The sequence below is a fragment of the Xenopus laevis genome, chromosome 2S (genome assembly GCF_017654675.1).
Source record: "Xenopus laevis strain J_2021 chromosome 2S, Xenopus_laevis_v10.1, whole genome shotgun sequence".
Lineage (NCBI taxonomy): Eukaryota > Metazoa > Chordata > Amphibia > Anura > Pipidae > Xenopus > Xenopus laevis.
This window is the reverse complement of record NC_054374.1, coordinates 75,078,572-75,093,591: the sequence shown is the minus strand read 5'-3', so window position 1 is coordinate 75,093,591 and position 15,020 is coordinate 75,078,572. Positions and strand designations below refer to the sequence as shown.

The following is a 15,020-nucleotide window of genomic DNA, read 5'->3' as shown; positions in this document are numbered from 1 at the left end:
AGTAAGACAAGGGGAGGGTATTTTCTTGGTGTATTTGCAGCTCCCTGCCTCCATGAGCATCATTAGGTCTGTCCTGTCTGCACAGGAGCTCAGGACTGTGGCATGAGGCCACCTTGCTCCAACCGCCTGCCCATCTTAAGAGCATGTGCAGACGACTGGAGGAGGTTAATTTGAAAAGCGAGTGATGACAGATCAGCTGCAAGACTTGACCAGTTAAGGGTAGGCAGAAAGAAGAGATACATACCAAGCAGACCCCCACCACCACTGTTGCATCCTTGTGCCTCTTCTAGCTATACCTAGTTCTAGCCCTTACAAAACGTACCCTGTTCCCGTACCCTAATAGTGTTTAAGATGTTAGTAACTACTTATTCTATGCACCTCTCCTGATAACGTTGCAGGTCTCTCTGCCAGCTGCTGCCTGATACTTGTTTGTTTTTTTTTCATCCAGAGACTGAGCCACAGCCTGATCACATGATGCTCTGTGTGTGTAAGATAGTGTGGTAGAAAATGGCTGTTTCAGTGTGGGGAGAGATGCTAAATCTGCTTGCTTCTGTGTGTGATTGCGTCTTTGTCATCATTAACATTTTGCTGGTGTTTGTAATATCACATTTGGAAAGCTGCAGAATTGCTTTACTCCAACAAAAATCTAACATTTTGGCATTCAGTCAATTGTAAATGTGTGATCTTCCAGCATAAACCACCATTTTACATCAAACACCAAATTATTTTTAGTGCCACTTTTGTGATTTGCGAATCTGTTTGCATACGTGTGTGCACTATAATCACATAGTGACACTATTATTGTACAGCAACAACTACAGAAATATATATATATATATATAAAATATATGGTAGCGGAGCACTCTATACTTAAGGTTGCCACCTGGCCGATATTTTACTGTCATGGCCGGTAAAAGTGATGGTTGATCCCAATGTTATTAATAGGGAGAAATGATAAATATATAGGAAGGCCGGTATTTTTTTCTGGAAAAGGTGGCAACCCTATCTATACTGGAAATATAATTGCCTTGGTGCTTAAATAATGAAAGTATGCAAACGTTCAAAAGAGGGCATTGTAAAGTATAAAGAATGCTTTACTAAGTTGCTCAGTTTTGAACCTTTATTTATATCTATATATTGATGGTATAATATTAATATAGTAGATGGCCAGCCTTCTACATAGATTTTGTCATATAACACAGTATAACTTTTGGACTACATTTGTTCCAGCTGGGAGGCCACATAAAGTACATATTGCAGCAGCCAGAAGGCCCCCAAATCAGCATAAATACATTGTGCTGAAAGCTCACCAGTTCTTAGATGGAGTAGAAGTTTCAACACTTCAGAATCTCTCTTAAATATGTTTAACCAGAAGCAGTCACTTGGTAGCACCGTTGTGAACAAGTTGGCTGAATGCAAAGTAGTCATTTATTTTGTTTTTTTTGTAGATCCCACCTACTTATTATTATTACTTATTATTAACACACATTTATAAAGCATCAACATATGCTGCATAGGGTGCATAGTAAATCTAAACTGTACATACAAAATTACAAACAAAAGCAATAAAGAACTAATGCAATATTAGGAACATTTTCTGTAGATGCCTGTGTCTGTGAAGTTAGTCTGTTTGAAATTGGTATAAAGAATACCAAGAGTCCAAACGAGGAGCTGTACTTGTAAATTAGGAACAATGAGTATCTATTCATTTTGTAGTAGTGGTTCTTAGATATGGTGATGGGCAGGAAAGCGTTAAAGGCTACTCAGCAGGGAGCCCCGTGACTCAGCAGAGTGGAGCAGCAACTGTTCATACTGATAACCAGGAATTCCAGGAGGAGCAGGAGGGTGGAGTGACCACAGAGTAGTGCGCCTTTTCTCAGTCATCAATAGCACCACAGCACAATACTGACACTTATTTTATGGATATAATGATTGATATTCCCTTTGTGGCGTTTTGAAGGAAGGAGTACAAGCAGCTTATGTGTGATCATTAAATGCACGTTAAAAGTTGAAAGAGTTCATTCCCTGCAGGTAAGGTGCTACTTGCCAAAATACGGCACCGGTGGTAATGTGGGGGGGGGGAGGATAACTGAGGTCTCCTGTTTTGATCTGCAAAAGCCATCATTACACTATGGCATTTGGGAAGTGTAGTTCAATAGCATTAGTAAAACAGCATATATAAACAGCCCACCCTTTAGTAGGAGCAAGGGCACACACAGCTGAGTCTCACCACAATATCAGCCAATGAGAGGTTATGACTTCTGGTATTTGCAAAGACCATAGCGAAGAGTCAGGGTTTGGCCTTGTGACTAAAAAGTCTCAGAACAGGTGGAGGTGTCCTGGTGGCAAGTCTGCTGGCTCAGGTAACCCCTAACTGTAGGGAGGGAAGTGGAATGTGGCAGTGACCTTTAAATGGCGATCCCCTATGGTGTTTGTCTCTAAAAATGTGATTATAGATGGGGAAAACCCATCATGTAACAGCCTCTAACGCTGAGGCTCTGTATGTATAGAATGGCAGGGAACAGTGTTTTAGGGTGACAAGCTTCTTAAGGTGACAAAATGTTCTCTATTTCAAAATTTGTATGAGAGGCAGTGTGGAATAAGCCTAGTCAGTGGAAACGGGTGTTTTCATTTCCTATTTATATATTTATTTTGGTGTTACTGTTCCTTTATGGCTGTATTGCATAATTATCCTTGACTGTAGACCCCCATTCTTTCCTTTTCTCCCACCCAGGTCACCACTTTATTTGACAAGCTGTTTGGGCAGTAGGGCAGGTCATGGTTTTATTAATATTCTCACATAGAAAACAAATACAATACATATTTAAATATGTGGCACTGCATTAATTTCCTCTTGGGCTTCTCCTGCTGAAACTCAGTGACTTAAGAGCAAGACAAGTGTTAAGGGAGTGAAGTGGTTGCCCTGTGATGTTTATGGCCCTGACAAATTTAATAGTAACCTCACTGTTGCAACTGAGAGAAAAAGCATGAGGGACCCCAGGACCTTCCTGTGAACATTATGTCACACCCCTTGAGCTGTTATTTGAGTGTTTCCATGTGTGCATATTAACATCCTTGTGGCGATTTATGTATTGTTATTAATTTTCTTGACTGATTTTCGAAATTGTTCCATATTTACTGCAGCCCCTGCTAGTGTTAAGTCTATTACTGACCATTTAAATCTTTTCCTTGTTGGCCCCTTACCCATGCTATTACGCATGCCATTGATGGGATCCTTTCTGACCATAATGGCATAACTTTGGGCCACTTCCATTTGCTATCTTGATATTGCCTTGATAAGGCCATATCACCCCCTGTGATTATGAATGGTAACCTTAGACACAAGGCAGCTGCTTCTTTTATAATGAAAAACACACTGGCCTATCCTATTATCAGAACATCATCATCCTCAGCTACTTCTCAATTGTCTTATTCAGATGTCCTGGATTGCATATAAGCGCAGAATAATAACCTTTTAAAGGAGAACTAAAGCTTAACTAAAGATGTAGGCTAGAAATGTTGTACATTATGTTTTGGGCTTCTGTACCAGCCCAAGGCAACCACATTACTTTAGCAATAAAGATCTGTGTCTCCAAAGATGCCCCAGCAGCTCCCCACCTTCTTTTCTGCTGATTCACTGCACATGCTCTGTGCTGCTGTCACTTAATGAGCTTAGGGACTGACTCACAATATACAGTACACATAGAATAGAAATGTCACAATATAAGACTGATTAATAATTAATATAGATAATTACTACAGCACAGAAACCAGTGCAATTAGCATCAGAATTTAATAATCAGCCTTGTAGCATCAGTTTATTTTACAGACCAACCTCATTTTCTGCTTGATAATTAGTGATGACCCCTAAGCTTAGCTTCTCAACAACTGCTCAGAACCCACTGAGCATGTGAGCGTTGCTGACACTTTCCAAGATGGTGACCCCCTGTGACAAGTTTGAAGTCCTGGATCATAACTGCAGTATACAAATATGACATTTTTAGCCATATTTATTTTTAGGGTTTAGTTCTCCTTTAACTGTAACTGCATATGTGCATGCTCCCAGACAGCAGAAAGGAACAATTGAGAAATTACTTAACCTGCTGAGAACTCCCTTGGTGGATTTCGACTCAAAATGCCAATTCTTGTGTTTCTTTGACAAAATCCACCAATTTTAAGCCGGAGACTACACAAGTCTTCAGGACATGAAGAGAATACTGCTATATGCCACGGGCTTAAATCGGCCTACAAATTTCAGCAGGCTGATTTTGCCCCTTTCTGGTCCTAGCCTAATGGTGGTCTGAATGATAGGGTAGAAATATAACCTGTGTGGTTTTCGGTGAAGAGGAGCACCTGTGATCATGATCATGATGAACAAAGACAAATAGGCATTCCCTAGTGACTTTCACTAATCACCCCGAATCTTCTCGTCTGTCTCTGCCCTTAAAATTCTTTGTGGAATATGTGCAACCTTGCACTTTGTAGAAATATATGCCCCACATTGCCCCTGTAAAAGCAGATATCAGCAGCACACTGTAGATTTGCATAAGCGTGAGATTTATTGTGTCAAAACATTTTAAACAGGGCAACGTTTCGGTCCACCCGGGCCCTTTATCAAGCCGGGTCCTTTATCAATCAAGAGGCTTGATAAAGGGCCTGGGTGGCCCGAAACGTTGCCCTGTTTGAAATGTTTTGACACAAAAAATTTCATGCTTATGCAAATCTATAGTGTTCTGCTGATATCTGCTTTAACTGGATTACTTGACCCTGAAGCAGGCGTAGGTCCTTCAGTACAGCACCTGGTACCGCAGAAGGTATTTATTCGGGGTTTTAAGCTCTCCACTTCTGACATTCCATTCCACATTACCCCTGTAGACACAAAAGACAGCTAAGGTTCTTAGCTCTGTTTGTAGTTGTTTCATGTTTGTGTAGACAGTCCCTAATTAGAACATTTACTGGAAATAAATCTTTCAAAAGGTTCAACAGGGCTCAGATTTTTGGTCGTGGGGGCAGTTCTGAAGAATGGGTGAAAACTCTGAAACCTGTGATTAAAGACTCTTCCTATGGGTATAACGTTATAGGAAAAAATCTGCAGGCCTAGGAGAGTCTACATATTGGGTGGCCCTGAACAATGGCTTTTTATAATGTGTGTGTATGTGGGGGGGGGTCGGATGGTGTTTTTACTGTAGTGGTGATGTCTGTGTGGCAGCAGGGGACAATCAGGGAAATTTATTGCAGAGGGTGGGATGTGAGGTAGGGTTGGGAAGGAGGGTCCTGCCTTGCATGCAGTTAGCCTTTGGTCCAGCACTGGGCAGCTCTCTGGATGCATGGTAGCGGTGAGGCTTATATGGGAAACTAATAGGATCAACAAAAGGAGTGGGGGACATAGCAATGTATCGAATGCAGTCTAAATGAGGTTAGAAATGATTTTAGAAATGCTACGGAGAACTTCTGGAGTAAAAGGCAAAATCTGTGGGTGCAGGTAGGGCATATTAAGGGTTGGTTAAAGAACGCTTATGCATCCATTGGGTTATTTGGGATCTAGAGCCTTCTTAACCTGAATGACACAACTATGGTTCTCCTATGCTTTCTAGTTGTTTCTTTTTGGAAAATATCCAGCATCCCTTCCTGCTTAGCATTGGCTACATTGAATTTTGAATTTCTGATTTGTTTTCATTTGATTTACCCTAAATACCTTTGTAGACTTTCACCCCTCAACAATTGGCACTAGGCAGCCAGTTTATCCAGTCAGCCCTAACTGAGGTTTGTTTGTAAACACTGCTTTCAGCCTTTATTTCCCGGGGGGGGTAGGTCTCGACTGGGATTCAAAATAGGCTCTGGCATTTCAAGTACAGAGAGGCCCAAACGGGTCCCCACCAGCCCACAAAATAGTGACTGTCTATGGCATGTTACAGCAGCCCCTCTGGCATTTGCCAGAACCCACAAATTGCCAGTCCTGGCCTGTAGGGGTGGCACTAAGAAGTGTGCCTTGATTTACAGCACTACTGCACAATACCAGGCACTTTTATTTCATTTATTTAATGACTGGCATTCCCTCAGGTTGTTCTGATGGAAGGAATACACACATTTAAATAAATGCATATTAAAAGTTAAATGAGTTCATTCACTGTAGATAAGGTGCCTTTAAAATGTAGCACTCGCTGCAACGAAAAGAGGGAAGTGTAGGGTTGTGTTGAGCTACTATTTGCATCATTTCACAATGGCCTCCAGGAAGTTTTAGTTGAACAGCAGCAGGAGAGCAGCACATTCCTGACTTCAGTTCTTTCACTGCAGCAAAGGTCTCTGCATAGCGTCCCGCCCACTAGCCTGTGTGTGTGAGAGAGAGTGCAGGGCTGCACACAGCCGAGCCTCCCGGTAATATCAGCCAATGAGAGATTAGGATTTCGGAGAACAGGCGAAGACTGTATCGAAGAGGCAGGGTTTGGGCTGGTGACGTCATTTTAGGACGGTTTTTCAGAACAGGTGGAGGGCTCCGGGGTCAGTGGCAAGATCGGAAGCCTTGAGAACCCCCCCTCCTTCAAGATCACCTTCATGACGTCAGAAAGGTATAGTCTTTCATCATTGGGAGGAATTGGGGAGTGGATTGTAGCAGTGACCTGGTAATTCTTTGGGTTCAGGGATATTGGAAGATGAACTATATTATACTGTCAGAGAATAGGAGCTGGGTTCTTAGGGCAAGTCTTTTTCCCAGCATGTGCATGAGAAGTACTGAAGAATGAGTGGGCTTTCATTAGCCATTTATAAGCTACTTATTGGGCAGATTAATAAACAGCACAGCCACTGTTAGAGAAAGGGCGACCTTACAGTATTAGGGGCTAAGGGTTCAGTGTAATATTTCACTGTAACTCTGGCCTGTGTGATTATGCAGGTTCTGACTGCCTATCTGTCCTGCTTAGTTGTGCTCATTTACTGTATATATAGGAAACATTACATTGTACAGAGCTGCAAAACATGTTGGTGCTTTATAAATACATGCTAATAATAATTAGATTCATAATGACAATAATAATTATGTATTAATTTCCGAGAAGAGATAAATCCTCCTGCCACAGACCATCATTTCTTATCGCAGAACGAAGTCTAACAGAAATGTTTTTATATCAAGAAACAGAATTGATGCAACTTAGTCTGTAGTTGAATCTCATGCCGTTAGCAAATATACCCTTTCTTTTAGTCTGGTAAACAAGTGGTTTGATATAGTTTCATTGTTTTACTATAGTGACCTATATACAATAGTAGAAAATGGGTTTGTTATATATCTTGCCATGCACTGCAGTGGACTTGCAGGCTAATGCAGGTTATTACAGCCTTTTATAGCTGGCTAATTTCGAGTTCTTGAATTTTCTCTGATTCCCCTTTTTGCTCTCCATTTCTGTGTGGGTTTCATTCTGGCTATTCTAACTAACTACTCTTTCAATTGAAGCAATCCATGTTTTGGCATATTTTTCACAAAACCCTATTATTCCTGTTTTTAAAAAAGTTTCTGTTTTTCATTGCCCATGTTTCCTAATCGGCTTGCTTTTTTTTTTTAAATAGTTTTTTTTATTTTGCTTTTAATGTAAAAAAAAAAAAAAAAGAAAATAAATATGATTTAGATATGTACAGTGACTGTCACAACACAAAGGAAATCAAGTAACATCAGATTATCAAGGTGCATATCAAATTATACATAAAGTTCAGACATCTGGCAAAAAATACTTGAGGGTTAGTATCCAACCATGGTCCCATGTTTTTTTCAAACTTTAGTATGCCAATTTGATTGGAGGCAATGTAGCAGTTATTAACTCAATCCAATTTTGGAGTGTAGGAGAATTGGGGTCCATGCATTTCAAAATCATTTACTTTTTTGCATAAAACATAATGGACGCTAAGTTATCCTTTCCTCATCTAAGTTGGACCCTTCAGCAGCTTATTGGCCTGTCTGTAGGGCCCAACTAAAGGGTTGCCATATTGGGCAGATTTGAAAATCTCATCAGAAAAGGATCATATTGGTGCTCTGATATGTTCCTTTATCCAATGGGTCTCCATTGGCCCTCTATATGATGGCCAATGTTTAAATCAGCCTGATTTAGCTCTGCACTTCGATGACCAAATCAGGCCCAGATCAGCTTGTTTGTTGACCTTGCCTAATTGGCAGATCAGCTTGTGTATGGTCAGCTTTAGTCAAGGGGGTTGCTAATTTATCAAGACACTAGGGACATAGGCATTTAACTGGGGCTTTTCAATAACAGGGGGCCAGACTATGATACTTAAGTGCTCAGGGAATTTTTCTACATGCTGTACACTGACAGTGAAGAAACTGTGTTTTAACTCTTTGGAAGCTGGTGATCTTTACAAATTTCAGTTTCAAGCGGTATTGAGATGTGGGGCATTGTGTAAATGGGCTGGGGATGTACCTTGAGTTTGTAGGTCTAGCAATGCCCTTGTTCCTCTCATTTCATTATGCCATCATCTTAATCGCTGAAGCCTAAATATTACATTTTGTTATAGCTGTATTCCTGTTATGGCACTATAGACTCCAGCTGACTTTTGAGCTCTACGTATCTTATTCTGTTCCTGTGAAGCCCTACTTATGTATCTTAAAGGAGTTCACGTTTGAGTTAACTGTTAGTATGATGTAGAGCAGTGCTGCTCAGCTGGCGGGCCCCCATATCAAAGCCTGGTTGCTGTGACTGTCTGACTGCTTAACTTGTGTAAGCATTAAAATGTATCAATACTGACTGGCTCCTGCATTGTTCACATCCCAGACTCAGACTATAAAATCCTTATTGTTCACACCTATAATCCCCCTTGCATTGTTCACACCTGTAAAACACTGAATTATTCACACCTAAAACTGTACAGACTGTACAGTAAGTGTCTGCATTGTTCATCTGTTCACGCCTCTCTACTCTTCTTGCCCTATGTTGTATGTGTGCCATACTTTGCCTTCCCTGCTCTGCCTGTGTGTTCTATACTCTACCTGTATTACTCTGCTCACAGTTAAGCCATGTCAGAGTGTCTGGACTTGTAAATAACTCTGTGATAGGGGCTGGTGTTGGCTAGAGGGTATCACTTTAAAGGGCACCTATCACAGCCAAAATCAAACACATATTAACAATCTGACCAGTACAACCTAAACCCGTTTAATCAAACTACATATATATTTTTTTGAAAAAAACTGCAGGTTTTAAAAAATTCCTTACTTTGTCAAATGGGTTCTTTCACTGATGAAGTCTATACTGAAACTATAACAGCGACTATAACATGCAAATTTCGGGAGCATGCTCAGATTGTAGCACTGCCGAATCCTAATTTGCTTATGCAAATTAGGGGTGGAGAGGGAAATCGCGTGACTTTTCCTCACAAAACAAGGAAGTAAAAATGTTTTCCCCTTTCCACCCCTAATTTGGATTCGGTTTGGTATTCGGCCGAATCTTTCACAAAGGATTCGGGGGTTCAGCCGAATCCAAAATAGTGGATTCGGGGCATCCATACTTTTTACAAAAGCTCTAGTAATGGTTTATAATTTTTTGCCACAATAGGGCCTAATATTTCATATATTTACATAGTTTATACATTTGCATCTGTTAGCTTTGTTTCAGACTAGCATACTACTCCGCTCTCATTGTTACATGTATACTGTTGCAGGAAAACATGTTTTTTTCAAAACGCATCCGTTAGTGCTGTTACAGCAGAATTCTGCACTGAAATCCATTTTTTTTAAAAAAGCAAACTGAATTTTTTGTATTTGATTTTGGCATGGGGATAGACATGATGTCCATTTCCCAGGTGCCCCAAACAATGTGTCTTGTGCTTTGATAAACTTCAGTCACACTTTACTGCTACACTGCAAGTTAAGGTGGCTATACACTAGCAGATCTTTCCCTGACATGCCCACCAACGGCTGGGCCATATTGGGTTAATCCAAATGATTAACCGCCAAATGATCTGATCTTTCCCCAAAATGCCCACCAACAGCAGGGTGATATTGGGTTAATCCTAGGGCCGAACGATCGGATTACAACAAAGAGAATGGGCCCAACAGGTCGTAGGACCGCATCAAGTAGCCGACTCAGTCCTCCATCTACAGAAAAATTAAACCTCCTCAATCGATATCTTGGCCAGATTTTTTTAGCACAAGTCTAGTTTTAGCATAACAAAACTTTACAAAAAATACTGACGCATTTCAGATAATAATAGGAACGTGTCAGTGTAATTTTATCTAGCAGGCAAGTATTTTGGGCCTGCCACCGGCCAACAGTTAAGAAAAATGCTAGTAATGCATTTAAAGTGATACTGAAATGTTGCATTAAAATACTGGAACGTTTTGCTTCCTCACAGCTGATTGTATAATAATGCAGTCAAGCTAATGGTTCCTCAGTTTTCCTGGCTCTCTGACAATATTCTGTTCAATGTTTTTTGTTTTCCTGGATACTATAGAACTCACATCCATATTGTTCCTGACTGATGATCAGACTTCCTGTTTCTTGGCTCGGATCTCATGCTGTATTTACCTCTGCTTCCTTTTCAGCAACCGAGAACTGGAACATCTAAAGCATTTAGCATTTCCCTTCACTTGTTAATGGTCTTGGGGCCTGCACCTACACCAGTGATCATACTGGGAGGTGGAAGAAGGTATCAGGCTAGCTATATAAAAGTTCTATCTGGAAGTCGGAAGCCGGCATTTGTAAGGTCGTAGGCGGGGAGATCAGTCAGAAAAGCTCAACCCGCGCCCGCCCGTGACCCGAAAAGGGGGGGTGTGAGGTCGGCCCGAACCCTCGGGTATCGGGCCTGCCGCACATCACTACCAAACAGCCATACACAGGCCATTATAAAGCAACAGTCTATGGTAGCTTAATGCAGCCCCCAGTTTCCAGATTGCCAGTCTGGGCAGGGTTGCCAGGTCTTTTTGTATATATGTATAGGGGCCCCATAAGGACAATTTCAATAAATATTGGTAAAACAGCTGAACCTCTAGACATTTTGGTGGCGAGAAGATTTTTGCCCCAAAAGTGTCTGAAATTGAGGAAAGTCACTGGAAAATGCGAGAATGTTTAAGAGTAACGGGAGACTGGGGTACAGAGCCCAAAAATTGGTAATTCCCGACTTCTACACAAGTCAGTCCCATTGCATGCTGGGTACTGTAGTCTTACATTCAACTTGGCAAATTGTTAAACAAAAACGGCATTAACCAAAATGCATTGGGGGATATCGATCGGGGAGACCTGTTGGAAGCCCCATACACATATCGGTCGAAAGGTCCAATATCGGCAGCTTTTTTTTTCAACAATAATTTTATTGTTTCACAAACAAATGCCAAATGTACATCACAAAAGTGTGGCAGGTCATCAAAAATAATGTAAACAGTCATGGGCGGTCACAAGTAAAATATCAGTGCACATTGACATCAACTTTGGTTACACAATAATAAAACAGTAAAATCAAAGAGCCACCTAGTCAGGAAATTGCATGGAAAAGACTGGGAAATAGCAAAATAAGTCATCGGAACATTAATACATCACAAAAATAAAATCGAGTGATAGCAAGAGAGTCAAATGGAAAGAAGCTGATAAACATTGGGATCACTGTGTCTGTACTCCAACCAGGGCTGCCAAATCCTTAGGAATTTATCATGGGTGTTATTGAGAAAACTAGCTAATTTTTCATTCACCATAATCCAATCCATTTTATGTTTAAAAGCTAGAATAGGAATAGCTCCAGCTTTTCATGCCTTAGCGATGGTTTGTTTCGCAGCCAAAAATATACATGTCAACAGTTTGTGTTGTAGTTTAGAGAAACCATCACATTTACCATTCAAAAGTGCTATCATTGGGTCTCTCCTCACATTAATGTTAAAAACAGAGAATATGATAGTGTGGATCCTAATCCAAAATCTAACCACCCTAGGGCACGTCCACCATATATGGTACATGGAACCAAGTTGTTGGCAGCCTCTAAAGCAATTGGGATCCGCCGTAGCAACCCCTTTCGCTATCCTATCAGGCGTCAAATACCATCGAAATAATACCTTGTAGGAGGCCTCCAGCAAAACGGTATTCATAGAACTAGATTTAGTGATTTCCCAACACTTCCCCCAATGTTCCATATCATATGAACACGAGACATCCTTCTCCCATGCCCTAACATAAGCGTGATCCCTTGGGTTTGATAGGTTATTTAAGGCGGAATACAATAGCGAGATCATTCCCGTGCGGAGGGAGGGGCGGAGACACCAGCTTTCAAAAAATGTCAGACTATGTTGTGACCTTTCCCAGTGGGTTTTCAGTGAAGATATATAATGTAACACCTGCAACGCTCTAAAAATTTCAGATGACGGAAGGTCCCGTTGGGACTGGAGGAGAGCTATAGTAAGTGGGCCCCTAACGTTATAGCAGTCATAGATTCTAAGAATATTGCTAGAACTCCACCACCGGAAAAGGGCAACATTCTGTCCCGGTGTAAAATCCGGATTTTGGAGCAAAGGAGTAACCGGCGCCCATGGTGACATCAGTTTAGCTGAGTACCGAACACTATCCCAAACCTTCAAAGTGGCGCTCAAGCTAGGACTCTGGATCAAAGATCGTTTATGTGACATAGACCAAATTAACGCATCTGCTGAGTATGGGGCACAAATGTCATTTTCCAATTGAACCCATTGCGTGCCCATATGTAGAAGCGGAATGGCAGTCAGTTGGGCAGCATAAAAGTAATAAAGAAGGTTCGGGAGGCCCAAACCTCCCTGTGTCCTGGAAGCATATAAGGTCTTTTTATTAACCCGGGGTGGCTTATTATCCCATATATAGCGCATTATCTTCCCCTGAAATTCCTTCAAGTCCGGTAAACTAATGGAGACTGGTAGAGTACGGAAATAATACAAAAGTTTAGGTAGTATCGTCATCTTGATCGAGTTAATACGTCCCACCCAGGAAATATGATATCTACTCCATTCTTCCAGTAATTTAGTTAGGGAAACGTACAGTTTAGGGTAATTATGTTTGTATAAAGTCGAATACAGCGTGGTGAGGTTAACCCCCAATATTGAGATACAAAGGGGCTGCCACTTAAAATCAAAGTTAAGCTTCAACAATTTAACCGCTTCGGGGGCAAGAGTCAGATTAAGAGCCTCAGATTTCTCATGATTGATAGTTAAGCCTGAAACATCCCCGAATTTCCCCAACAGGTCAAACAGATTAGGCAAAGAGGTAAGGGGTTGTGTCAATATCGGCAGCTTTAATCTGCCCATGTATGGCCACCTTTAGATGAATATCACCCCTCCCAACCCCCACCCCAGCATCTCATCAGCAGTAGGGATGGATGAAAAGTAGTCTATACCATATAGTGACTCTGTAGGTTAGACTTTATGTCTCTTCTATGCAGGACTGTCTTCATGGTTGATAAACTCTCTCTGCCTTTCTAGAAGGCAGGCATCCGATAATCATTCTAATTCTATGCAGGGACCATTATCATTATCAAAATAATAGTGGTAGGCTTATATAGTAATAAGTTAAATGCCTATACTGTCAGTGCAGTTTTCAGTAAACAGGAGCACTGGCCCCAGGTCTCAGGTAAGTGATTATAATCACTGAGGGGTACCTAATGTTTTCCCACTCTCCTTTAAGACATATAGGGTTATTGTTTCATTAAAAGTATCTGAACAAAAATTGTATGAACGTGGAAGCATTGTCAATGTCATAATCAATGTGATGTTATACCTGAGCAACTTGTGAATTATCTATCATTATATAAACATAGCTTGAACGAAATATTGCCAGTGATAATTTATTAAAGTGCTAATTGGTATTCCCCCCCCCCCGCCAAAAAAAAAAGGTGCATTAAGTTCCCATTATACCACCAAAATGCTTATTGATGTTCTTCCTAAGAAGAATGTGCCCCCGGTTTTGACGAAAGTGCTATCAATACCTATTTTAGCTACTGATTATTCTTTCCCTTCCCTGATTCTAATGAGGAAATAAAAACATATGAGGTTGGGATGAAAGATGCAGATTCCCTGCTTGCTGCTACTGAGCAACTATGACTATGGACTGTTTTTAACATTGAAAATGGCATCTTAATTTAGCCAAACACTTTTACACATGAATATTTTTAGGAAATAAAGACTGACAAAAAAGAAAAAGTTTTTTTTTAGTTTTTTTTAATTTTTATATTTATTTACATTGAGATTCCATTGGTTTTAGTGCCTGATGCAGGCAAAGAAAATACAATTAAGATGTTTTAGGTCAAATACTTTATAAAGTCATGCTATAAAAGTGAGTTTTCATCCCATGTCTTTCTCTGAAGGATTAGACCTTCCTTCTCTTATTTGAAGGACCGTCTTCAGATTCTGAAATTTTGATAAATTCGCCTCCACATTTCCTCTTGTGTGCCTTGGTAGCTGGTGGACGGTTCATAATCCTTGTTACTAATTCTCCACAGGGGCCATTGCACTCCCACCAATGGCACTTCAGTAGGTCATATTCATCCTTAAAATCAGGGTAGGCCTATATAAAAATAAGAAAAGTGCAAGGGGAATAATGTTTAATAGAGTAATAGAATTAACAGATTGCTTCTAATATAGCAATAAATACAGTGTGTTTAACCACTTACCATAATATTTGCGCCAGTCAGTCTATTAATACGCCTCTTGTGGTAGTGAAAGGTTGGTCCATGACTTCTATCCCTTGATTTACTGGAAAACTGATGTATGTGTATCATTTCATGCAGGAGGATCTGTAGAGTACAAAAAGATTCCGTTAAATCGATGTTATTACAAGTTTCTAATGTAAATAAATTGGCTGAACGATTGGAAGTCTTTAAAGTTGAAGTTGGTGTGACAAAAATACATATTGCAAATATACCTTGGAGAAAAAAGGAATAAGAAGCAAAATACTTACTTCCACTGTAGTCCTCTTTGGCCGTAAATCAAGAAGAGGCTTATTTAGGCGAATTTTCATCTTTCCAGTACTGGTTTCTAGGGCAAATCCAGACATTCTGCAAAACACAATGTGAATCTTTAATAC

At 40.5% G+C, this 15,020-nt stretch overlaps 2 protein-coding genes across 7 annotated transcripts in view; one reads left to right on the top strand and one right to left on the bottom strand.

Annotated features, from left to right (window-relative positions):
• The first annotated feature begins 1,858 nt into the window (after positions 1 to 1,858).
• Positions 1,859 to 15,020, top strand: part of LOC108709567 (protein 4.1-like) — a 99,665-nt gene continuing 86,503 nt past the window's right edge. Inside the window, exons 1-2 of one of the 6 annotated variants that reach the window (XM_041584007.1) lie at positions 1,859 to 2,031; positions 10,535 to 10,638. The gene's annotated coding sequence lies outside the window, so the exon portion shown is untranslated. Of the gene's footprint in view, positions 2,032 to 2,344; positions 2,364 to 6,417; positions 6,567 to 10,534; positions 10,639 to 15,020 lie in introns of those variants that run through there. The other 5 variants (XM_041584005.1, XM_041584002.1, XM_041584003.1 and 2 more) reach the window with 5 other exon arrangements.
• The window catches only part of LOC121400599 (DNA-dependent metalloprotease SPRTN-like), a 32,740-nt gene continuing 31,907 nt past the window's right edge, over positions 14,188 to 15,020 (bottom strand). Inside the window, exons 2-4 of the mRNA XM_041584008.1 lie at positions 14,895 to 14,991; positions 14,608 to 14,730; positions 14,188 to 14,501 (exon numbers count right to left, since the gene is read on the bottom strand). Coding sequence (XP_041439942.1) covers positions 14,304 to 14,501; positions 14,608 to 14,730; positions 14,895 to 14,991 — 418 coding nt within the window. The 3' untranslated portion in view covers positions 14,188 to 14,303. The remainder of the gene's footprint in view (positions 14,502 to 14,607; positions 14,731 to 14,894; positions 14,992 to 15,020) is intronic.